Source organism: Aristolochia californica, unplaced genomic scaffold (assembly GCF_029961685.1).
Source record: "Aristolochia californica isolate CCGP_79_NKW_82.1479 unplaced genomic scaffold, dmAriCali1.0.hap1 SCAF_9, whole genome shotgun sequence".
NCBI lineage: Eukaryota > Viridiplantae > Streptophyta > Magnoliopsida > Piperales > Aristolochiaceae > Aristolochia > Aristolochia californica.
Genome location: NW_027182290.1, coordinates 37,187,125 through 37,212,713, shown reverse-complemented (window position 1 = coordinate 37,212,713; position 25,589 = coordinate 37,187,125). Strand labels below are relative to the sequence as shown.

The 25,589-nt window shown below is 38.1% G+C and overlaps 4 protein-coding genes across 4 annotated transcripts; all 4 read left to right on the top strand.

The window, feature by feature from the left end:
* Nucleotides 1-1,992, top strand: LOC137940559 (small ribosomal subunit protein uS7-like). The gene is made up of 4 exons (XM_068785692.1): nt 1-135; nt 1,117-1,388; nt 1,467-1,670; nt 1,794-1,992. Exons 1-4 carry the CDS (start codon nt 73-75, stop codon nt 1,846-1,848), a joined length of 594 nt encoding a protein of 197 aa, XP_068641793.1. The 5' UTR covers nt 1-72; the 3' UTR covers nt 1,849-1,992.
* A 2,623-nt stretch (nt 1,993-4,615) lies between these two features.
* LOC137940423 (probable prolyl 4-hydroxylase 6) lies at nt 4,616-11,306 on the top strand. Its single transcript, XM_068785480.1, has 8 exons — nt 4,616-4,679; nt 4,799-4,917; nt 4,990-5,128; nt 5,219-5,323; nt 9,727-9,784; nt 9,855-10,030; nt 10,109-10,169; nt 10,747-11,306. The coding sequence occupies exons 2-8, from the start codon at nt 4,826-4,828 to the stop codon at nt 11,052-11,054; spliced, it is 939 nt and encodes a 312-aa protein (XP_068641581.1). The 5' UTR covers nt 4,616-4,679; nt 4,799-4,825; the 3' UTR covers nt 11,055-11,306.
* Nucleotides 11,307-13,074: 1,768 nt separating this feature from the next.
* LOC137940921 (MDIS1-interacting receptor like kinase 2-like) lies at nt 13,075-15,021 on the top strand. The gene has a single exon (XM_068786033.1). The coding sequence runs from the start codon at nt 13,075-13,077 to the stop codon at nt 14,953-14,955; it is 1,881 nt and encodes a 626-aa protein (XP_068642134.1). The 3' UTR covers nt 14,956-15,021.
* A 7,544-nt stretch (nt 15,022-22,565) lies between these two features.
* Nucleotides 22,566-24,360, top strand: LOC137940920 (transcription factor MYB35). The gene is made up of 4 exons (XM_068786032.1): nt 22,566-22,698; nt 22,859-22,988; nt 23,454-23,926; nt 24,005-24,360. Exons 1-4 carry the CDS (start codon nt 22,566-22,568, stop codon nt 24,358-24,360), a joined length of 1,092 nt encoding a protein of 363 aa, XP_068642133.1.
* The last annotated feature ends 1,229 nt before the right edge of the window (nt 24,361-25,589 follow it).

Sequence of the window (25,589 nt, the reverse complement as noted above, 5' to 3'; positions counted from 1 at the left end):
AGAGTTGCGGCTTCAGGGATTTTAGGGTTTTCTTTCCGGGCGTTTGAGGCTTGAGCTCTTGGTGCAGCTACAATGGCCGTTGTCGCACAGCCCGATGTCAAGTTGTTCAATAGATGGACCTTTGAAGATGTCTCGGTATGTTTCTTACTTCTATTGCTTTTTTCTCTTTCTTCGTGCTTGTTCTTTCTAGTTAGTTTACCTTTCGTTTTACAATGTCATTGTTAACTTTTGTTTTTTATTCGGTATTAGGACGATATGGACATCTGTATGATGCTTATCTGTTAGGTCTCATGTTTTCTATTTGGTAGGCAGTAGATCGCCCTTCAATTATAAATGTAATTGTTTGGATGGAAAAAGGATGAATTTTATGGTATCAATTACTTCATCTTGTGAGAAGTATGTGTACGTTCCTTTGGATTTTTCGAGTTTTGGGTTTATGTCACTGGTTTAGTTTTTTAGAAGCACCAAGTATCAATAGTGGTGGCTATCTCTTTTACTGGCATTGTTTCCCTGTTATTGTTTTTTTAGTATATCTCTACAATTGACCATGTCCTGGACCTTTATTCTCTATCTCGGGGTCAATTTATAAATTCTTCGATTAGTCAGTGTGCTGCTTTATCCTGCCTTCCTTTTCAGAAAGGCTAAAGGAATAGACAGGCTGGTTAGCATACTGAGTTTTCCTCCTAGAGCAATACGCTAGAAGTGTTCCCCATCATATTCCTTTAGCAGCCGGAGGGCTTGAGATGGGAAAGATGATGCGTTCCCTGATTGGAATTTACGTTAAGAAGAAGAGGATGCACGGACCTAATGTAAGACTCCTATTAGGAAGGAATCCAATGCATACCCTAGTGATGCAGACAACCATCACAAGCTCATATGCTTGAAGATCTGTTTGGCTAATCATTCAGTAATTCCACTTTCAAGAATATGAAGAGGATTTGTTATTGTGTAGACAGGATTTATAGATTATAAGAATGACATCTGGCCATCAATTTTAACTCCCTCTTTTGTTTCTTTTCAATTTTTAGCTGCTTCTGGAGTTTCTTTGGCGTACTTGATCATTATGTTTATGGAATTTTGTGCAATTCATTATTTAATGTTCTAATTTGTTCTCAGGTAGGAGATATCTCATTAGCAGATTATATTGGTGTGTCTGCTGACAAACATGCTACCTTTGTACCTCATACTGCTGGGAGGTACTCAGTGAAGAGGTTCAGGAAGGCCCAATGCCCAATTGTTGAGAGGTTGACTAACTCCCTTATGATGCATGGTCGTAACAATGGTAAGAAGCTCATGGCTGTTCGCATTGTTAAACATGCTATGGAGATTATTCACCTCCTGACGGACCTTAACCCCATTCAAGTTATTGTTGATGCTGTTATCAACAGGTATAGCGAATTAAAGTTGGGTTCTTTTGCATCTTGAATTGCTCATGATTTTTAACACATGTAGTCTGTTGGATATAGTGGGCCACGAGAAGATGCCACTCGAATTGGGTCTGCTGGTGTTGTTAGACGTCAAGCTGTTGATATATCTCCACTAAGGAGGGTCAATCAGGCAATTTATCTTCTGACAACTGGTGCTCGTGAGAGTGCATTTAGAAATATCAAGACCATCGCTGAGTGTTTGGCCGATGAACTCATTAATGCTGCGAAGGGCTCATCTAACAGGTGAGGTATCACTGTTCAATACTTGATATATGTCATCTTAAGTAATGCGTTACTTGCCCTTTTACTGCTTGCACCGATTGGTATTCTACAACCGTTTATTCTTTTCTGTTTTCTTTCTCACAGCTATGCTATTAAAAAGAAAGATGAAATTGAGCGTGTTGCCAAGGCCAACCGTTGAGAACGAAGAGTTTGTATTTTTTTCTTCAGTTTCCTAGATAGCGTAGTTCGGTGATGAAATCTTTTTGTATTTGTTCTCAAATGTTTTTGGAGTATTGTGATGACTTCTTTATATTAGTTCGGTTTTGAGATCCTTACACTGTTAGTTTGTTTAGGTATATGGTCATTTATGACTGCTTTTCCTCCTGGGCACTTAGTTTATGTTCATTTTCTGGCGTAGAGGAAGTTCTTTGATTTTGTGCTACTTCCCACCGGTAAAATTTTTAAAATCTCCGTGTTTTTTCTCGTGGGATTTACCCCTCGTCCGATAAGCAGGTCGGATTTACCCCACTTGCCAAGAAACCCAACTCCTTCCTCCCACTTTGGTCGACCCTTATCACTTGGATTCTCTTACATTAGCACTAATTACCCTTACATTCCACTTACACTTTTGTGAGCATTTTGCCCCTCTTACGTGAATATAATCCACAAATACCCTTCCTTCTTTAGCAATATGCCACGCACACAAACATACTTGGGTCCCTACCTCTCCCCGACCCAAGCTCACTTTCAAGAGAAGTGGAACTCCAGCGGGTAATGAGAAGCTTAAAAAATGAAGCTCATTTCTTTGAAATCCAACTATAGTAATACCAGTAAGGATAGAAATTGAGAGACCCAAAGTAATGAGAAAATGGCTTGTAATAGTGAAGCTATAAGGTATCATACCCTGGGGATTACTAAATAACGAAAAAGTAAAAGTGACCGAGATGCAAGGGAAAAAACTTTTATTGAACACTTTCGGAAAGACCACTTATTTGTTTGTTTGCCAGGTTCACAACGAAATCATGAATAAGCTGTACTGCCAAGCATTTGGTACTGAGTTTCCCCCTCCATTTTTACTAACAAAATGAACCAGAAGTAGGACCAAACTGAGAGTGAGCAACATGAACAAAGAAGAATTTGTGATTGAGAAAGAAAATTTTCCTATATTCATAGGAATCAATGGGAGAATGACAAATTGTTCAAGTGGGCTGTTGGACATTCTAGAACAGGTATCCCCCCCCTGAATGAAGAAGTTGTGAGACATTCTAGAATGGACCCCTAAATTAACTCCGAAAAAAGTGATCTGGCAATCAAATGGCTGCGAGGAGGGTTGGTGTGGCCATGCGGATCGTTGCCCTAAAAAAGGTTTTTTTTCCACTGTTAGACACCCTCTTTTTTATTGCTTCTCTTTTTCTTGCCATTACAATAAAACTTGAGACTCCAATACCTAAGAACAGTTCCTTATTGAGTAAGCCCTTGGCATTGGTGTGAAATCGAGCAACCTATAATCACACATAGATTCATGGTGTAAGATGATGGGCTGGTGTCCTCTATTTCAGGACATTGGTTCCTCTACGTGCACTGGTTTGTCAATTTTTGGTCTGCCTCTACTTGCTTTGACAAGGGAGAGAGCTGGTTTGTCAATTTTTGGTCTTCCTATATTAGGTTATGATAGATAGGCTGGCTGCACTTCCTTCGATGTAAGACTAGTTCAGTTCTTTTTTATTCAATTGCAAGAAAAAACCTATATTATAGTTTTATACGAACACTAAACCAAACAATCTATTCTTACATATTCCTAAAAAAATGAAAAAAATGGACAATAAAAATTATGACATAAGCTCCACTATGTCTATTGGATGCCCTTCTTCTCAAAAAGATAGAATTAAGAATAGTCTTAGGTAAGGAAAGTGTTGAAGAAAAAATATAGAAGAGTCTTACATGATTTTCACAGTATTAGAATTAATATGGTGGAGTCTAAGAGGAGTCTAACAGGTGGAGGTCTCATATAAGAGTATTAGTTAAATGTTGTTTAGTTATGTTAATCTACTATTTATGTTCAGTTGTTTAATAGTTCTAAGACTTATCTTTTAATGTCTGACTTTGGGTGTAACTGGGACAAATGTAGATTATATTTGTTTCCTTTATTATAAATAGAGGTTCATTGTATTTAAATTATATCAAGTTCGTGAAGTTTTTCTTTTTTCCAAAAATTCAACATAGTATCAAAGCATGGTTTATTATGAGTTGACTAGGCCCACCTACAGAGAGAAGACTTTTTACCACAACTTGAAAAATGAATAAAATTGTAGACCTTATAAGTGAATGTCTAAGTAATTTTAATGGGGTAACACTAACTTTCTCTAGCACAACAAACCTAACAACAAAGCTCTACTTCATTGAGATGTATGAACATTATTTTTAACTAAACTTAAATTTTCAAGGTGAAGTTCTCCAAGGGCAAGTGTGATCTTGGATCTTGGTTGGTTTGTTTATCAATATGATCCTCTCTTGGGTATTAAAACAAAAAATAATATAATTGCTAATCATCATTATTAATCAAAATATAATCGTCGCAACACAATTGGGTATTTCTTTAAGATTATTGATCAACTAATTAAAACTTAATTATTGCAAAAAAAATTAGACGTCCTCTCAGTATCAATAATTGAAGTTACTCCTCCAATCACTTCAAAGCTCTTAAAATGGGAATTATGCTCTCCCATGTTTGATGTCTCTCTGATATTAGTTAACGATCAGTTGATCGTCATCAATGTAGCAATCTTATTTGTTGTTGGCCAATAATTTTGCCCTTGGTCTTAAACTCAAAGAGTCGTAATCGTAGAGTAAAGCGCGTGGATTGGAACTCGGTATAGATTAATAGCCGTCAGTGGCGCGACGAATTTGAACCAGACACTTGAAATGTCAAAGTCTTTACTCTCATAATAAAAGAAAAAGAAAGTGGGAGAGTGACGGCCAGGGCCTGTACCAGTGGCGGTGACGCCTTGGCATCAATTGCCGAATAATAGGGTAAATAACTAGCCTGGTTTAGTTCCTAATTAGTAACAACTCTAGCTTTCATCCGACGGGCGGCACCGAAACCAGTGGGCGTTGCTATTAAATCTCTCTCCTTTCTCTTTTTCTCACAGCTGCGGAGGAAATTCATTCCTTAGCGAATGGGTTTTCGTTCTCTCCTTTCACTGTTATGCTTCTCCTCCCTCATTTGCCTCTGTTCCTCTTTAAACCTTCGGGGTTGGTTATCAGATAAGTGAGTCTCTCTCTCTGAGCTCTCTCTGAGCTCTCTCTCTCAGCTCTAATCATGCCGCTGCATTTGTAACAGGCATGCTACATCGGTGCTAAAACCGGAGAAAGAATGGAAATTCGATCCGACACGAGTCAGGCAGCTCTCTTGGCATCCAAGGGCTTTCCTGGCGGAAGGTTTTCTTTTGGACGATGAATGCGATCACCTCATTGATTTGGTAGGGTATGTGTATAATGTTCATTTCTGGAAAATTTTACCTAAGTACCTCAGGTTGTTTACATCAATTGCGGCATTCGTGAGTCTATAGGCGAGAGGTAATCTGGAAATGTCAATGGTGGCGGATAATGAATCCGGAAAGAGTATAATGAGCGAAGTGCGAACGAGCTCTGGCATGTTCATCAACAAGGCTCAAGTGAGTTTGGGTTAAAGATCATTGATTTCTATTCTCTTTTGTCTTTGTCTATTTTTTTGTCAATGGTGCTTTTTGTTTAGTATAACTTCAATTTCTGAAATTTTCATTTCTAAAGTTCGGTAACGGCAGAATTTTCTTTCCAGGTTGTATGCATTTAATTGATTTCTTTTTAGTTGAATTTATCATTCATACGAGTCACTTCGAGCACTTACATCTCTTGTAATCGTCTTTGATGTGCATTGGCAATATGACGGCATGGCTGCTCAGCCATCTCACACCAGAAAATGCTTTAGAAACCTGGTAGTGAAATAGAATAATGGGAATCTGATATTATATTTAACCCAAGTGTTACAGCAAAGTTTGTTAAGTTTTTCTACAAAATTGTGGCATTTTCTTTTGTCAAACTTATATTGGTAGGCTTGGGGAGACATTCTTATTAGTCAAACTTTGGAAACCCCTGCAAACTCACATGTAGTTTTGCCACACGAGTAATGTATACTTTAGCAAATTTTCTTAGCAGTGTATGGATGTTGTGTGACACAAAAGTGAGCATTCTTGCTCAATCTATTCAATACCAAAAGAATAACCGTCTTTCCCTTAGGGGGTTGCAATTCCTCAATATAATCCATGAAAACATCGTCCCATAGTTGCTCCAAAATGGGCAAAGGCTGCATGAGTCCCGTGATAGGTCTTGAGAGACCTTCATGTCTAGTTTTAGGAGATTTGTGCATCTTCCTTAAAAATCGCATTCACCAAATCTTTGATGTGCGTGGGAACTGTTACCCGATTGTTGCGAAAGTGTAAGGTGTTGACTTCTTTGCAGGAAGGAGTTGATGTAGGGTCTTGTCGATCCTTCAATAATATTGCTTGGAGCTATGGATCCATGATATACGCTGCCTTGATGTCCTGTAAAAGCAAGGGAAAAACTAAAACACATAGAGCAAAGACCTTATGGTCATGTTTTTGTGAAAGGCTATCGGTTGCATTGTTTTCATTCCCCTTTTTTTATATGATGTTAAAATCATATCCCATCGGTTTAACCAACCACCGTTGTTGTATAGGTATGGTAGGTCTTTTTTTAAGCAAAAATTTAAGCAAGCAATGGTTGGCTTGGATAATAAATTTGTGCCCAATAAAATAAGGTCTCCAATGATGAACTGCTTGCATTGAGGTATAAATTTCTTTCTCATATGTGGACCAAGAGAACATTCTCCCCTTGAGAGCTCGGCTAAAGTAGGCAATTGGTTGCTCTTCTTGCATCAAAACAACCACATGTACCATATAAAAAAGCATCACATTCAATACTAAAAGTTCTAGAGAAGTTAGGCAATGGAAGAACAACTGTAGTGCACATGTGATTCTTAAGTTCTTCAAAGGATTTGGTGGCTTCCTCACTCCACAGGAATCATCTTTTTAAGTAAAGAAGTTATGGACCTAGTGAAAGTAGCCCCTCACAAATCTCCTATAGAACTTAAATTACCCCAAGAAACCCCTCAATTGTTTTAAGGTGTTAGATTGAGGTCATTCTTGCATGGTTTGAATTTTATCATGTTCGACTAACACCCCTTCTTTGGAGACTACATGCCCTAGATAGTGAATTTTAGGAGAAGCAAAAATCCACTTGGACAACTTGACATGGAGTTGGTGGTCCTCAAGTACTCAGAACACCTTATGTAAGTGGCTGGGATGGTCTTTAAAACTTTTGCTATAGACTAGAATGTCATCAAAGAAAACTGGTAGACCCCTAATCCAACGTGTCTACAACAGGAGGGGGAAGGGGAATGAGGCAAACAAAGGGGCCCAAAGGCCCTCAACAGAAGCTCCACATGGCAGCGGTGAGCCTTTAAAGGTCGGTTAGTTACTGAAATATGAATAAAATGGAGGTCATAGAGAGGAGGAAAGGAGGAATCAACAAGTTTGACTAGAGGTTCTGGACCCTCCAAGTCTAGAGGTGGATTTGTAGACTACCAACTCTGAGTTTTGGTCTCGGTTCGACTATTGAAGCAGGTACGAGCTCCTCTTTGGTTTCCATCATTCTGGTATCAAAGCAGTTTAGACCGAATATAGTGAAATCGAGAATGGAAGGTAGAGTGGACTCAGTGGAGAAGGAAATGTGGGATCGAAGAATGAGGTAGAAGAACTAAAATCCGACATGATGTCGTAGCTTCTAATGGAGTTCTGAGAGGGGCTGCTCACTGGAATGAGAGGAAAATCGCCTTTCAGAGAGATGTTAGCAACTTGTTAAGGAATAGTCCCACATGGATTAGTGAGAACAAATATATTGAATTTATTAGTTAGGAAAGAGGTTTCCTAAAATGACTAGTCATTTTGGGATGGGCCTTGGACCCAACTTCATATGGTATCAGAGCAGGTACTCGTATATGGGCCTCCACCTAAATTATCCGCATGTAAGAGCCCAAAGGGCCTACACGTGAGGAGGAGTGTTAAAGAATAGTCCCACATGGATTAGTGAGAACAAATATGTTGAGTTTATTAGTTGGGAAAGAGATTTCCTAAGATGGCTAGTCATTTTGGGATAGGCCTAGGACCTAACTTCACACTACTTTGGCTATAAGGTGCTCTGGGGGAGGGTAGATTGGGGAACAAAGCCTAGAACGGAGGAGGAGAGGGCTGGACCTACTAATTTTCTCTGGAGAAGACCTGTACGGGTGGCTATACCGCACCGACCGTTACTTGCCATGAATGGAGTCGAGGAAGAAGACAATCCCGTCGGTGGTAGTCTGTCTGGAGGGGAAGTCGTTAAACTCTTTCCAAATGGTGGAACAAAGAGCTTAGATGCTTACCTGATCGCACTTCCGAGCAGCACTCTAGCGGTTCAATCCCTCTCGGACAAGAGGTTTGGACGAGATACTCCGGCAAGATGACACCGTCGTTGCATATCGAGAGCAATTCAAGTTCCTCTCGTCAACACCTCAAAAGAACTGCTAATGGGGGCTTTTATCAACGACCTTCGAGACGATGTCCGAGCCAAACTGTGAGTCAACCCACCCGAGTCACTACTCACCCTCATGGAAGCCACTCATCAGATCAATGAGCATAACTCGGTCTTGGGGTGCACGTGTGATTTTACATGGCATGGGCTAGGTGGATTGAGGGACCGAATGAGAGGTCTTTGTCCCGGATCGCTCACAACACCAAAGCCAAAATTTTCCCTCCTGCTTCCCCGTTGGTGTCTCTGTGACACCAGCCATCAGCTGCAGCGGCGAGACTCTATTTTGCACATAGAAGTCTCTCTGATGTAGAAGCTCAGGTGAAACGGGAAAAGGGGCTGCGCTTCCGCTGTGACGAGAAATTCTCCCCGAGGCATCACTACCGGCTGGGCCAGATGCACATCATGATTGTCTCTAGCCATGGAAATGGAGCCCCTTATGCACGACCTCATCACTATGTCCTTGAACACTCTTTGTAGAGGGTCACCTCGAGCAACACACTCAAATTAAATGGCTCAGCATGACGTCGCCATCCTCATAGACTATGACGCTTCACATAATTTCATCAGTACAGCCCTCATCCACTAGTTGCTTCTCCCAGTAGTGCACAGCCGACCTTTCAGTGTTACTGTCGCTGATGGGTTTGGTATTAGAGGTGTATGTATGCGTCTGGACCTTGAACTTATTATCCAAGGCATCACCATCAAGCAACATTTCCACTTCTTCACAATGGAAGAAGCAGGTAATGTGGTCCTCGGGGTGGCCTGGCTTCGATTACTGGGCGATGTCTGCCTGAACTAGAGAAGCCTCTCTATGACATTCGAACTCCTGGGGAAAAAGGTGAGGTTTCAAGGGGACCCGATATTAGCTAATATTGAAGCATCACTGAAGGGCATGACCAGAATTCTGGAGATTGAAGGGCAAGGATGCTTCCTAGAATTTCATGGGATGTCCAAGGAGCACGAGGACCTATCAGAGGAGGTTTCACCAGAAATTTCTGGTCTTCTCACTCAATTTCCACAGGTTTTTGAATCCATGTCCGGACTGCCACCAACACGATCCTTCAACCACTTCATTCCATTAAGAGTTGGAAAATCACCACCCAACGTTCGACTGTACTGGTACCTCTTCTATCAAAAGACTAAGAAGGAGAGGATTGTACGAGAGATGTTAATGGACAGGATTATCCGCCCCAGCAACAACCCTTTTTCCAGTTCAGTGCTTTTGGTGAAAAAAAGGATGCGGCAATTTTTGTCTACTGCTTAGTATTCTTCAATTTCTGACGATTTATATTCCCTTTATCTTCTTTTCTACCTGACCTGCTAGTATATTTGGATCAAATGTTGTTATAGTGCTTTCAAAAAAAATGTTGTTATAGTGCTTTTTGACACCTTATTAGATCAGGATCATTGAAAGGAAATGTTCACACCTATTTCCTTTCTTTGCTTCAAGGATGAAATTGTTGCAACTATCGAGCGGAGGATATCGGCCTGGACTTTCCTTCCCATAGGTATGGTAGAGAAGCTTCTGTTTAATATATTGTTGTTATTCATCTTTATCAGTGAGTGTGTATGGAACAGAGAATGGTGAATCAATGCAAATACTACACTATGAGAATGGTCAAAAGTACGAACCACATTTTGACTATTTCCATGACAAGGCCAATCAAGAACTTGGGGGACATCGTGTTGCCACTGTACTTATGTACTTATCTAATGTTGAGAAGGGAGGAGAAACTATCTTCCCCAACTCAGGGGTAATTATTTACTTCTATGACTCTTTTACTTTTTCATTTTTCCATGTTTATGCTGGGCTGATGGAGCAACCTGGTCAGGAAAGTGAGTCTCAACTGAAGGATGATACATGGTCCGAATGTGCAAAAAAAGGCTATGCAGGTATCTTTCAATTACAAAATAATATAGGCCTCTATTGGATAGTTCAAATCAACTTATTGATCAAGAAATTTGTTATTATCTCAAGTTTAATGATGCCTATATCATAAAAGAAGATGGCATAAAAAGGAAAAGTAAAATCATTCAAAAAAGAAGAAGAAAGGAATGAAATGTAAAATTTTGAAGGAAAACATGAGGTACAGAAATAGCCAAGGCTACCCGGTAATAGTGCCAGTTTGGGTGGCAGTAGCAATCTTTTGTTTAATGTTAGCGCTGATTTTGCCACTGCAGAGAATCAATGATAAGACAGCACATCTGTCGGTAATAAATAGGTGTGTAGATTGATGCATTAGATAGTTAGAAATTTTTTGTGGTGTTTTTATCTGGGGAAATAATCAAGTAATCAAACCAGGCTTTGTAGGATGAGATGGGCATCTAGATCTCTGATCACGAGCTTCCATGGATTCATATAATTGGCTTTTTTAGAGATTTGAAGCATTTCTACGACCTTTTATTCAGCTTCTTTCCATAATCCTCAATCAGTAACTATTCCATGGACTGTTTGTTGGTCTATTTGCAGTAAAACCAAAGAAAGGTGATGCCTTACTCTTCTTCAGTCTCCATCCTGATGCAAGAACAGATCCGGACAGCCTGCATGGAAGCTGTCCTGTTATCGAGGGTGAGAAATGGTCTGCAACAAAATGGATACATGTCCGATCCTTTGATGCTCCAAGGGAACGCCCTGCAAATGGAGATTGTGTGGATGAGGATGAGAACTGCCTACAGTGGGCTGCCACCGGAGAGTGTGAGAAGAATCCTCTCTATATGGTGGGCTCTCCAGAGATGACAGGTTACTGTCGCAAGAGTTGCAAGGTGTGCTCATCATAGGAGCCCTCTTTTGTCGTCATGGAGCAAAGCTGTTCTTCAGTTGTACATATGTATTGGATTCAAGTGTCGTTTTATCTTGCTTTAAAGATGTTGGCCACAGAAAAATCTTTTAATTGTAACAATAGCCATAATGACTTCAGCAACTACCTTCTACTATTGACGGGCAGTTGTTAAATGGTAGCCTGTATGCTGTCAGAACAGTTCTATAGAACCTTGAACCTACTGCAAATCAGTTCTTCTGCCTGTTTGATCTTTCTCAGGTCTTGGTTTCTCTCGTGTCTGAGGAAACTGAAGCCTTCCTATAAGCTTAGAGCACGGGGAACATAAGAGACCATCTTTCATGCTTAAAATCTGTTGGCTGTCCAATTAAAGCGAGATGTAGTAGCTGGAGTTCTGTTCGCTATGTCCGCTCCTTCATTTGGCCCGTTGCAACATGTTTAGTTTGGTTTCTTCACAGCGAAAATCGTAAAAAGCTTTAGCGATGTGGGGGTAACGGGTGCAACAACATGGCAGTTTCATTATCAGTTTAATTATGAGTTTGTCACACCCCGCCCAAAGCAGACGGTGGGGGCACATGCGAGTTTTTTTAAATTTGGGCAGGCCAGCCTGTTTTACATTGTGATGCTCGTCGCTGAATCTCGATGCAGGCATGTTGGTTGGATTAGCGAGTTTGTAGGGGAGAAGGTTCGTTTCCTCTTGTTTATGGACTGCTCAATCTGAGAATCGCTTTTTTCTTCTAATTTATTGAAGCCCTGAGAGAGCGTCCTCCTCTCTAGCTAGGGTTTTAAACGTCCCTAATTCAGCTTTATTATTCATGGGTTACAATCTTATGTTCAAGTACCAAATTGCCTTTAACCAATGCTTCCTCTCAAACTGGACGAACGATATAGATCAAATAGACCCATCTTGTTACACATGTATACAAATTCTTTATGAAGATATCAGGATCTAACAATGATGGTCTACTTTTTACTTTTCCATTGTTACCCAATTTTGTCTCCAAAAGCCACTAGTGGAATGTTTGTCAACTTTAGACTTTGCATAATTTGCTTCAGAAATCTCTTATGTAGGAGTATCAACCGATTTGACTCCTAATAATCCAATCTCCTACAAAAGATCTATCACATATTTTTTCTATGATATCTCATATCTATTTGTGTACCTCAAAATGCCTTAAAGTTATTATTTTTAGTACAAAAAATCAAACATCTTAGGAAAAATCAACCAATATATTATCAAAAACACTACATTGTTCTATCGAATCAGTCAAAATTGATCGATCCAAGAGTATGAAAATATTTACTTCTCAAATCCATATGAGACCTACCATGTCTCTCACATTCCCCTTTCCTAGGAGTCTTTTGATTTACTTTTCCATACAAGTTCTAACTCAAATTTTCTTACTCGTGGCTTGCAATATATTTAAGGACCAAATTACCCTTACTACACAGAATAAATTACACACAACCAGACTCTCCAATTTCGTGAAAAACAGCGAGTTCCGGGTTGTTGTTGGCTTTACGGGATTCTTCCCGCAGCTTTTCAGACACCAATAGAAAAACAAACGGGAGGAAGAAGGAAAAAAGGAACTCGTCTCTCACCATATTTCAGGACAGTATCTGTTTCAAACGGATGTGATGCGGGTTCTGTGTCTGAAGACTCAAAAATGTTTTCTTTTACTTTGCTGCACACAAATCTAACCTTCCTTCGTACTCTTCCCTAGAACGAACCACCTTGCATCCGTATGTTCAACAACATTAATTATTCGAACAAGCGCCTTTAAGACCCATGGCAGAACAGCTCTTTAAAAGAAAAAGCTAGAACTAGCAGAGACCTTTGACCGACCTTTTGATTGATTACTAGATTTTCTCCCCTTTGAAAAGAAGCTCTAATTGCTTCAGTCACGGAACCTAACTTCTTCACTATTTGGTTTTCTCCTCTTTATCTCTTTACCCCAACTCAGTTGCCCATGCTGTTTTTCTGCAAAATGCGACCAAGCCTGTGTTTCTTTCTCTTGTTCATGGCTTCATTTGGTCTCTCTCATGGGTGCTACCGACAGGACCGGATGGGTCTTTTGGGTTTCAAGGCCAAAATTCGCGTTGACACTTCCGGCCGTCTGGCTACATGGGTGGGTCAGGATTGTTGCAAATGGCAGGGCATCACTTGCAGTGTAGCGACCGGAAGAGTGATTGAACTCAAGCTTCCTGGTTTTGTCTCCAACGAAGAGTTCTTTGGCCAGACCAGAATGGAAGGCCTGTTATCTTCTTCCATTGCACTGGTGACATCTCTTCAAGTCATTGATCTCGGTGAGCTCCTGGGTCTTTCGGGATTCATTCCGCCTGAAATAGGTTACAGACTTGCGTATCTTCAGAAATTCTTTCTCCACCGCAACAATATTTCAGGTCCGGTACCGGAGAGTATTGGGAACCTCTTGGCACTGGAAGAACTTAACTTGAACGACAACAGATTGTCTGGGTCGCTCCCTAGTAGCCTCGAGAGGTTAGCAAGTCTGAACACGCTCAACCTCTTCTCGAACATGTTGTCTGGTCCGATTCCCAGTTCACTTGCCAACGTGAAGAACCTGCAAATAATGGATCTGCATGACAATTCATTAACCGGCAACATACCAGAGAAAGTTGGTCTTATGGAAAAATTGGAAGAACTTGATCTCTCCAACAACCGTTTGAGCGGGCAACTGCCGAAGTCGCTGGGGCGCTTGGCATCGATTAAGGTAATGTACTTGGATTCCAATCATCTCGAAGGAGAGATTACATTTCCGTCTAGATCCAATCAAATGCCCTTTCTGGGCTTTCTCCGTCTCCAAAACAACCGATTGTCCGGAAGAATCCCTTCCACTCTGGGGAACCTCGTGTCGTTGCAGAGAATTTATCTCTCGAACAACAAACTCAGAGGACCGATTCCTTCTTCGTTTGGAAATCTAACTTCTGCAACTGAGATATTTCTCGATGGGAATCAGTTATCAGGCTGGATCCCAAAATCAATTGCTCACCTTTCTCGTTTAATGTTCTTCAACGTAGCAAACAATCAGATCCAAGGTCCATTGCCAAGCGAATTGTCTTCCCTCAAAAACCTCCAGACAATTGATTTATCGTTCAATCGATTAAATCTCTCCCGAGTTCCTGAATGGTTCACTCAAACGCCATCTCTTTGCCGGATTTACCTCGCCGGGTGTGGAATCCATGGAGCTGTGCCAGACATTTTTCGTTGGATGAAGAGCCCAATACTCGAGTTAGACTTGTCCATGAACCATTTGACAGGAACAATTCCTCCATGGCTCGGTAGTTTGTCTCAGCTCTACTCTCTAAACCTATCGAGAAACTCGCTCAGTTCAGAGATCCCTGCAACAATCACCGACTTGCGTGATCTGGGTACACTTGATCTTCATTCAAACAAGCTCACCGGACCCATTAATCAAGTATTCAAAATAGGGAGCCGGTTTTCTGAAGGTTCGTTAACCTACGTTGATCTCTCTGAAAACAAGTTCTCGGGTGGAACAGAGGGAATTGGCCAAGGAGTGCAAAACAAAGTTCAGTTCCTTAAATTGTCCCATAACCTTCTGAGCGGGCGATTACCCACTTCAATAGGAAGAATGGAATCGATGAAAGAACTGGACTTGAGCTTCAACGAATTGGAATTCATCTTGCCCGAAACTCTTGCTAGCATGAGCAAGTTAGAGACGCTGAAGCTCCAACACAACAGATTTACAGGAAATATTCCAAATGGGTTCTTGAAGCTGAAAAAGCTGAGATACTTGGATTTGTCTGACAATCTTCTGGTGGGAAGAATACCAGAAGGGAAGCCACTGAGTGATTTTCCCGAGAGTTCGTACTCGGGAAATGCTGGATTGTGCGGGAGACCGCTTTTTCCATGTAAAATTTGATTCTAATTTTCTTTCCTTTCCTTCTGAACTGGCTGGTCCTTTGAAAGCTCAGATCTAAAATTTTGTTTTTCGCTTGGTCTTAATCTGATTGTTCGATTTGATTTTAGCTCATTTTAGTGATTCTTCAAAATAAGAATAGAATCATTTGGCTGAGTTCTCACAATCTACTGAGCCTCGGCTCTCAAAAGGGCACTAGTTTGAAAGTTTCTCGATTTCCCGGCATAAAATCGAACTGGCATTGCAGAAAATAAAATTAAAGACTTGAACAGGGGTTACCAACCAAGCCCCGGAGTCGTCAGGAAGAAAGCAACGGAGTGCAAGAAAGAAAAAAAAATATTGTCCTTTTACCGATTGGGCTATTTGCATCGGCCTATCAGGCATCAGCGTTCTCAAGCCAAGATTCCCGGCGTAGAATATTGCGAAACCGGAGTTAAAATTGAAGTATCAGCACATTTTTAAAGAAATATGAATGAAACCCAAGGAGAATCTAACTGGCGAACCTGACAAATATTTCTTCAAGCTTCCAAGCGGCAAGCAGATCATCTGGACTTCGGAGTTTGGACCTCCGCGACAAAAAAACATAGAAACCATCATATTTATATATATTTGCACTTGGCTTAGTTAATTGTTGATTAGTTTTACGAACTAATTTCTTTTCTAAAGAAAAAATGGAACTAGTCCCTACTTTTTCCACACACTTGGAAGAGAAGGGGAGGAAGAAAGAGGATCCTTGTCCAACTTCCACCTAAACAAAGGTCCCTCTTCCACTTCTCTATTCTAAAAGTGATTCTCATTTTTAAATTTTCTCTCACACCTATATCCTGTACTTAGGACAAAGGGAAAGCAACATTGATGAACCAGATGAACAAGTGGATACTGCCACCACCAGATATTAGTGACCCAGGAAAAAAACTGTATTGGCTAATGATATACAATTTTTTACTTGAGAATTTAGGTAAAGTATGTAAGACTTAACTATGAATTTCTAACGTCATGAATTCGTAGTATAAATATAAACGGAAGCAAGAAACAGACCTCTCTCCATACGATCAGATTCCGTAAAAATCTCTTCTCTGCTTCTGGTTGACGCTTTCTGTCTCTGATCACTTTCAACGATGGTGTAAACTGAAGGGTAAGTAAGTGACGAGATAGGGGACGAAAACGTTGATTGAAGATTGCCAACCTCCCATCAAGGTTATTCAAGGCATCGTGCTACCGAGGGAGTTTGTGACCAATCGTGTCTTTATGAGAAACCATTTCTCATAAAAATGGTTAACAAAGAATACGTATCTATAAGCAAGGGGGGTGTGCCTAAGAAGTAGCCAACTGACTGCCCCCTTGATTATGACATTTATTCGTTAAAAGATACCTATGTGAGTAGGGTGGCATAATTGGTAAATAGGATAACTCTTCAATAAGAGGTGTTATGACTTTGTAATTATTCAAGCTGGTGTATATCTTTTTTATGTCTTTTTTCTCTTGTTGAAACGCAAATATGGAAGAGTCTTTCATTACTCTCATAGTAAGAAGTCTCATAGAGTAAAAATTAATATGGTGGAGTCTTACATGAGTCTCACAGGAGGAGTCTCAATTAAATGTGTTTTAGTTATGTTAGTGTTATATTTATGTTCAATTATTTTAGAACTTATCTTTTAGTGTTTAACTTTGGATGTAACTGGAGCAAAAGTAGTTCAATTGTAATTGGATTATATTTGTTTCTTCTATTATAAATAGAAGCTCATTGTACTTAAATTATACTAAGTCAGTGAAATATTTCTCTTTTTTAGAAATTCAACATTGTATCAGAGTAGGTTTTATAAATTGACTCGGTTAACCCACAGAGATAATGTGATCTTTTCCTGATCTATCATCTCTAGTAGTTTAGGTTTATACTCTATCATTTTTTCTCTCTTGTCCCTATACATGTTATTTTCTTAGAATTCGAACCTTCATATTGAACATTTTATATTACAAATTATATATTTACATAAATGTCTTCAAGTCTACTTACCAACAAAAATATAAGTTTGGAAATCAGAGTTTTCAAGAAAAGTAGAGCTCTCCTTGTTGTAAAAGTAAATTTAATTTACATCATTTTTCATTTTCTTTATATGGAAAATTAAATCAAAAGATTCCCAAAAAAGGTGAATGTGAGAGACATGGTAGGTCTCATATGGATTTGAGATTAATTGTGAGTTGTGAAAATAACTCAGAAGTAAATATTTTCATGGAATGATTGATCATACTCTTGGATTGATCAATCATTGTGATTGATTAATGGTAAGGTGTTGACTAATTCAACATAACAATGTAGTATTTTTTATAATATTTTGGTTGATTTTTTTACTACAAATAATAGCTTAGGTATTTTGTTAGCAATGAGGTACAAAATCGATCTGGGATATTATTATCATAGAAAAAATATGTGATAGATCTTTTATAGGAGATTGGATTATTAGGAGTCAAATCGGTTGATACTCATATAGAACCAGGACTAAACCTGTATTGCAAACAAAATCCTTAATTAAAGGATAAAGCTCAATATTGTATGTTGATTGGTAAGCCCCAGACAAAATATATCTTTTACAGTTATAAGTAGTTAATTTTTGGAGTCTTCAAGAATGGTTGCATCATAGGAAATCTATAGGATTTTGAGATTTTTTATCGTATAAATCTCATGGAAGTTTTGAAGTTAAGAAATTTCTAATGCAAATTGTGCAAAGTCTAAAGTTGATAAACATTCCACTAGTGGCTTTTGGAGACAAAATTTGGTAACATGGAGAAGTAAAAAATAGACCATCATTATTAGATAGAGTTCTGGACCAGAATATAAGACAACAACTCATATTCTTATGGAAGAATTTGGATTTCCTATGTCCACATCTATGGAGATGAGATGCGATAATCAGGCTATTTTTTATATAAATATTTTAGTTTTTCATGAAAGGATAAAACACATAAAAGCTAGCTTACTATTTCATCAAAGATGTTGTGATGAGTTGCGAACCCTAAACCCTAAACTACGATCCAGTTTATGAAGTCTTTTGAATACTTGATAATATCTTCATAAAGGCCTTGCACAAGAAAGAATATGTATAGTTGTCTAACAAGCTAGGTCTATTTGATCTATATCGTCCAATTTGAGAGGGAGCATTGGGTTGCAGTTATTCTAATTGTAGTAAAGGCAATTTGGTACTTAAACATATGATTGTAACCCACGAATAATAAACCCAGTTTAGGGATGTTTAAAACTGTAGCTAGAGAGGACACTTTCTAATTCATATTGTCATTTTGTGTTCTTTTTATCATTTCACTAATTCACAAATCTCAATTCATATATGTTTTTTTAGGGCTTCAATAAATTAGAAGAAGAAAGGGATTCCAAGATTGAGTAGTCCATAGAGGAGAGGAAACGAACCTTCTTCCCTGCAAACTCGCTGATCCAACCAACATGAATTAAGGGGGTGAGGCTCAAAAAGTAGAACTCTCCTTATTGTGAGAGAAACTTTCCTTAGGCTCAAGTTCTTCTTCAAAGTCTCTATTTCTTTCCTTGTATTCTCTTATTCTCTTCTCCTCCTCTCTTTACCCTAACTTCTTTCATGACATGAAACCCTACAATATATTGTAGTATTAGAACAGGGATTCTAGGGTTTTAATAAGGTACTCAAAAGTAAAGCAAAGTTGGAAATTTGAAGGCTTCAAAGGGCTCATGCTCATCATCTCATTCAAATCAAGCTCCAAAGTCATATTTTTTCACATTTTGATTTTTCATTAGTTCATGTTTATGCTTTTCTTTTATATCGTACATATTGGAATTCCAAGTTTCTTTCATAAAAACTCATTTTTGAGGCCTACATGAAGGCTGAAATCTATGTTTTGAATTGTCGATCATATAGCTTCTAATTTGTGTCAAATTGATGCCAAAAATTCCCATCCATAATTTTAAAAATTCTTCTTGTCTATTGACGCCAAAATTGATAGTTTTTTATGTGTGTTTTATCAATTTTGAATCATCAAACCCTAAGTTAGGGTTTCAACTTCATGGTTGAATGAAAAATTATTGTTTTTTGAGAATTAATCTAAGGACTTCTGGAGTTTTCGTGGGTATAATATCCTTGAATTGTCGTCTAATCTAGTTAAGGCATGCTTGTTAAATAAAATTCCAAGTTTTTCATAGACGTTTGTTGAAATTGATGTCAAGTTGTTGATTTTTCAGCCATGGTATTCCTTCATTACAAGTGATTAATTCATTTTCTTCTTAAGTATTGAATTATTGTTTAACATCTAGAATCACTTAAGTTTCCTTGTATTCTCTTTATAATGGCTGAAAAATGAAGAGGGAGACCCCACTAGAAAGGGATCATCTAATAAAACATTTAAAGTCTATATAAATCTAAACTCCATATAATAGAGGTTATATGATGCAGGAGGATCTGAGTCAAATGATGTTGAGTTGTCAGATAGCACGTTGTTGGCATTGAGATACCTTGAGTTGGCAGATCAGTGCAAAGATAGTAGGTAGTCGTGATCTTTTCCTAAGTGGGGCAGTTTTGGTTGCGTTTCGTTATTTTGGCCATAACTTTGGCTACAGGTATAAGAATCGCACATATGACCCCAATTCGGAAAGCTCTTTTCGGCGCGCACGTCGTGGCAACCAAGCTTTGCTTGGTGCACTTCGTTTCCGAGATCAAAATCCACTGTTTTTCCTTCTGAATCCACATTTTTAGTTGTTTTTTCCTTTTATAGTAGTATTTCTTTTATTGTTTAGGAAGTGACACTGAACCCGATTTGGGCCAGATTTTTGGCAGATTACTTCTTTTATTACGTATTTCATTTTGGCATGATTATTGGGATTCTAATAATGCCGATTTTTAGCTATACAACTTGTGGGCATAATTTTGAATTGAACATCAGAGGTGTTCCTCTATGTTTTTGGGCGAATCTCTTGTGTTCTTCCCTGTGAATTATCTGTTGAAACTAGCCTGCAGAATAATCACTATTTTGTTCGGCGTCATTATACATAAGGGAGACTTAGATACAATTGATTAATTTTATAAAACATATATGAAGTTCTTTGTAATTACATTGCAATTTTATTATCCTTTATTTGATATAATTTTTATTTTTTAATTTAAAAATAAAAATATTAATACTAGATAAATTATAGGTCAAATAAGTGTGTTATTTAAATAAAGAATTTTTAACTTTAAACTAATGTATTTAATATTTTAATTTAGAGATTGAAATAAATAAAATAAAATATCTCAACCTTAAATTATCTATTATTATTATTATAATTAATTTTTAGCATCAAAATAATAATGAATGTTAAATAAAGAATATCCTATCTTACTTCTTCTCTAGGAGTCCATGTCACTTTTTAATGATTGTATTGGAATTATGCAATTATTCAAAAATTCGGGCCTCAAGAGAACAACAGGAAATTCAGCTTCAATTGCAGAGTAATTTTCCACACAGTAAACTCCCTGACCCTCTATCATATATATATATGGTATATTGAATATTAAAAATAGGCCTTGTCAAGAAAAGGTCACATAATTGGTTCATATTTACCAAATTATGAACATCCTAATTTAATATGAATATTTTATTAATCCTCAATGTTGTATACTATTCTTGCCCAACATACTAAGGAGTGAACAAGAAAAATGATGGAATGACAATTTTGCAATTTATGACAAAAAAAAATTTCTAATAAATCCCCAAAAAAAATTAGACCTAAATCCACCTAAGCAATATATGTACAATAACCCAATTTTTTGAGCTATCGAATAAATAATTTTATCTATTAAAAATTAATTATCATAGAAACTAGTAAAACAAATATAATATTTTAAGTATAAATGAATAAAAATAGAAAATTTTATTTTTATATAAAATATAAATTATTATATTTTTGTTTAAAACACCAAAACAAATTGAGGTTTTCAAAAAAACAAATTGAGGAATTTTTTTCAAGAGAGAAGTTATTTTGTTTGGTTTTATCATTTAAATATTATTTAAATAGAGTCGATAGATTTTAATTATTTTTTGTATTAACTATTTTTATTTTTTAGGTAATTATGTTTTACTTAATTTTCACAATTTTTTTCGTTTAGTTACTAAAATTATTTTTATTTTATAAAAAATGATAAATATTATAAATGTGTCTACACCTTTTTTTTTACAATGATACACCTTCTATTTCAAGTAATTTAAAATAATTATTTATTTTATTTTTTTTATATTTATTTTTAAATTTTATTGTTTTATTAAATATATTATTTTTAAAATTTTAATTCATAACAATTAGAAAAAAATTGAAGATGGGAAATTTTAAATTTTTAGTTAAATTATCTAAATTAATTATTTCATTTTTTAGGTAAGTGAATATTATTTAATTTATTAATATTCTTCTTAATTATTTAAGTAACTTCTTTATTTATCCCATTATAATTTAGCATAAGTAAATCGTTTCATATTTAATATTTACTTTCATTTAATAACTGTAATTGGATTTTAATTTTTATTATTCATAATATAATTTCCCCATCATTTACAATTAACATAATTTTAACATATCAATAAATTAAGAGTAAGAAGGCCAAAAATAACAGGCATTCCCATTGATTCGGTAAAGCATGGAATGATGAAAAAGGTGTCCTCCCAGCCGAAAGAGCAAAGCTGGGGGAGAGGGACGCACAGAGAGAAACTTGACTCGGGCAGGAGACGGAAAGATAGATTAATGTGCAGGTATGATCATTGTTTTCGTTCAGGCGGCAAGGGTCGTCCGGTGGCATTTGGGACAATCAGGTTAACGCATGGGAACTGAAAAGTGCCAAGGCAGCTGCAGCCAGTCTGCGGGAAAATCCTCATCTGCAGGAGGAGATTAGCGGCCCCGATTCCCCACCAGAATCCTCTTTCCACCACTCCGGCCGCCACTCTCAAAACCATTATCTGTTGATTTCTTTCTTGCTTGTCTTCTGGACTACATGTAGATAAAGAACGTTTCGCATGTAGATCATGCTAATTCATAGCCGCGTAACAGAATTCATCATCCCTTCCGACCCAGCAATATAAACTTGGACACAAGTTCAAATTTCTGAGTAGAAAAAAAAAAGAAAAAGAAACCATTAACTGATGGTTTTCTTAGCTCCGCCGCACGAGGCAAGCATGAAATAAGGTAGAGAAGGTGAGTGTAATAATTTTTAAGATTAACCAAATAATTCACCCTACTTGAACCTGACTCGATGCTCCTCCAGTAAGCGTTTAAAGTGTGCGAGGGCGGAGAGAGAAGCATTACTATTTCAAATTACATCTGAACCGTTTCTCTGAAGAAGACATTCATCATGCAACCATAGTTAAATGGAAGTGAATCTCATGCTTTTTCTGCCTTCTCACTTCCCAATTCCCATACATTTCAACCCATTTCTATTTCAATTTCTTCCACGACTTGCCCCCTGGATGTATGAGGCATCATCGTCGGAGCTTTTTCATTAATGAGTCTTTTCTCTGAATCTTTACTCGATGCCACCGTTCTGTTTCTCTAACAAAGTTTTTTCAACTTCTGTTTATTGAGGGTTTTAGCTTACAAGCTAGGACGAACCGAAATGGGACGGCCTCCTTGCTGTGATAAATCAAACGTGAAAAGGGGTCTTTGGACTGCCGAAGAGGATGCAAAAATACTGGCTTACATATCCACTCATGGAACCGGTAACTGGACCTCGGTTCCCAAAAAAGCAGGTAAATCTTTTCGTTCCCAATCAGCAATGCTAAACCCTGTCTTCTTCCTTTACCCTGGAAATGTTTTTAAAAGGGGCATTTGATGATGCGAGCAGATCTATTGAAACGATATTGCAGCCGGCATTTTATTTTATATTTTAACAGTGGATAAGATATGCAGGATTGAAAAGATGTGGGAAGAGCTGTAGGCTAAGATGGACTAATTACTTGAGACCTGATCTAAAGCATGAGAGCTTCACATCGCAAGAGGAAGAGCTTATTCTAACTCTTCATGCTACCATAGGAAGCAGGTGACTGTGTTTTTAACTTGTTGCTTATTTTAATTCTTACCTCCCTTTACTACTTTCCCTTTGTATGAGTTTCATGATCAGACTATCACAAGCACATTCTTTACCCCTTGTTCGTTTTTGCATCTCTTACTGTTCTTGTATAGTTTTATCAAAATAACGATGGAGAGAAGTTACTGAGATTGATTGTTCAAAAAGCATCGAAGGTATGTTCGCTACGAATTAACGTCAAACCAAGTTACTGAGATTGATAGTTCAAATGTAGAAGAATTGGAAGTTGGATCAAATTCGATTCACTTAGGATGATGTCACGAAAAAGGAGAAAATATTATGAATCTGATGGTGGAGAGGAGACCAACAAGAGAAATTTTCTCAGCAGCAACATTTTCAGTCTCTCTACTCCCTGGCAGAGACGTAAACTTCTCCGTAGTGTTTATATTGTTGTCTCGTCTTCTATGTTGCATGCAGGTGGTCCATCATCGCGGCGCAATTGCCAGGCAGAACGGATAACGACGTCAAGAACTATTGGAACACCAAGCTTCGCAAGAAGCTCTGCGAGATGGGTATAGATCCAGTGACACACAAACCCATTTCGCAGATCCTTGCAGATTATGGAAGAATGGGTTTGCCGAAAGGCAAATGTACCTCTACTCGACACCAAAACCCAGGGTATATTGCTCGGGTCACTTGCCTCAACAAAGATCTGAAGGACGCCTTTACCTTCAATTCCCAACCCTTCCATATGATCCCTCCACAAATGAACATTTCAGGCACTTCCATGCCCACAACATCGATCGGTTATCCTTCTCCGGACATCCCTTTCAGTAACAACAATCCCACATTGGACCTTCTCGCCCAGCTCCAAGCTATTCAACTGGTGGCAGAAGCATCCAGTTACACTGCCCAAGAACCCCCAAGGACCAGCTTTTACGGTGAAAGCTCTTCTTCAGCATCTGTCACCAACCATGCGGACAACTTTCAAATCACTTCGCCTCCACCTTTTCTCTCCGAATTCACTGATCTTCAATCCACCCCCTCAGCATCATCGTCATCCTTCAGTTGGAGTGAGTTCCTGTTGGATGATGAGTTTCTTCCTCCCTACCAAGAAGATACCTCACAGCAAACATTCGAAGCAGAAGCATCCTCAGGTCAAAGAAACGAAGGCGTCTTCCCGGTTGCTCCTCAGGTTGATTTAGTTGGTGGAGAGTATCCCAAGTGCAGAGAAGATACCTCACTGCAAACATTTCAAGGGGATGGGCACGATGACATGGGGAGGGAATCGAGCAGTAACTCCGGAGCTTCGTTCGTGGATGCTATACTGGATCATGACCGTGAAATGTTGTGGGTGTTCCCAGACATTGTTAATGATTCATAGACGAGTTTGCTATTTTAATCCGTTGCTTTGAGGTAGATAAGGGATACACAGGGTACGCCTTAAGGGTGATTTTTCTGTCGCTAATGTTTTTTTTTTTTCTCCTTATTGTGTTGTTTCTTAATTTAAGATAGGAAATGAAAAAATGACTTATATGCAAACAAGAAACCATATGAAAAAAGTTAAACTGACAATCAAAATATTTAGTTTGAATATTTTTTTCTTGTGTTTGTGCTGATCTTTGGAAATGAATTTTTTTTTTATTCCTTTTACCCTTCAAAATATTAATGGGTAAGAAAATGGGTTTCCCATTGTTTCTATAGAAAACAGTGGAAAAAACTAGATTAAAAAGCATTAAAATCATCCACAACCACTCACCCCTTACCTAGTTTTTTTCATTATTTCTACAACATTTTCTTTTATTTCTTCTGTAGATACATATGCTACAATTATTTTTTTTATTAATTTTAATGGAAATCTATTTCTAACTAGAAGCTTATCTTTGGCACCTAAGACTGTCTCATTTTCTAAAAGCAAAAAACTAGTTTCTTATTTCCTTATAATATTATTGCAATGGCAATGAACTTTTTTATTTCATCAATCAAGGAGGGGTTAGTCCACAATGAAGTGGAATGAAATCCCCTGCATTACTTAGTTCATTAAAAAAATGGCGTTAGTGTAAAAAGAATTTAATTGAAGTGAGATTATACCGTTTCATTCGCTCAAGTAAAAACGGGGAAAAAGTGATTCCTACCTATTTTGCGAATCATCCACTTTCACCACGCCACGCGCGTTGCCCCCCCTTACCCCCCTGTCCCCCCGCGATCCTCGTTAAAGGATTTTTTTTCTCCCTCCTCCCCCCACCCCTGTCGGCCTTCCTCCCTCTCGACCTACATCGCAGAGCATGGGAGGCCGAGAGGCTATGTGACGCACGAGAGGCCAAGCCTCTGTCACAAATAGGGGTGGCATCGAGCCGAGCCGAGCCCGAACCTGCCTATGTTCGAGCCGAGCTTGATTTAAATATTTCGAGCCGAGCCTCGTCTCGAGCCTAAAATTGTTATCGAGCTCGAGCCCAAAAATCTTAACCGAGCTCGAGCCGAGCTTCGAGCCGAACTCGAGCCTCTACATACATTTAAAAATTTTCAAAAAATATATATCAAATTAATTATATATAAAATTATACATATATTTTACATAAAATTGGACATAACTTCTACAAAAAATTAAGCATA

Coding starts and splice junctions, on each gene's coding strand:
- LOC137940559 (XM_068785692.1), top strand. CDS start 73: ATGGCCGTTGTCGCACAGCCCGATGTCAAGTTGTTCAATAGATGGACC. Junction 136..1,116: donor GGACCTTTGAAGATGTCTCG/GTATGTTTCTTA, acceptor ATTTGTTCTCAG/GTAGGAGATATCTCATTAGC. Junction 1,389..1,466: donor GTTGATGCTGTTATCAACAG/GTATAGCGAATT, acceptor TGTTGGATATAG/TGGGCCACGAGAAGATGCCA.
- LOC137940423 (XM_068785480.1), top strand. CDS start 4,826: ATGGGTTTTCGTTCTCTCCTTTCACTGTTATGCTTCTCCTCCCTCATT. Junction 5,324..9,726: donor TGTTCATCAACAAGGCTCAA/GTGAGTTTGGGT, acceptor CTTTGCTTCAAG/GATGAAATTGTTGCAACTAT. Junction 10,031..10,108: donor CTATCTTCCCCAACTCAGGG/GTAATTATTTAC, acceptor CAACCTGGTCAG/GAAAGTGAGTCTCAACTGAA.
- LOC137940921 (XM_068786033.1), top strand. CDS start 13,075: ATGGCTTCATTTGGTCTCTCTCATGGGTGCTACCGACAGGACCGGATG.
- LOC137940920 (XM_068786032.1), top strand. CDS start 22,566: ATGGGACGGCCTCCTTGCTGTGATAAATCAAACGTGAAAAGGGGTCTT. Junction 22,989..23,453: donor CATGCTACCATAGGAAGCAG/GTGACTGTGTTT, acceptor TGTTGCATGCAG/GTGGTCCATCATCGCGGCGC. Junction 23,927..24,004: donor CAGCTTTTACGGTGAAAGCT/CTTCTTCAGCAT, acceptor CCGAATTCACTG/ATCTTCAATCCACCCCCTCA.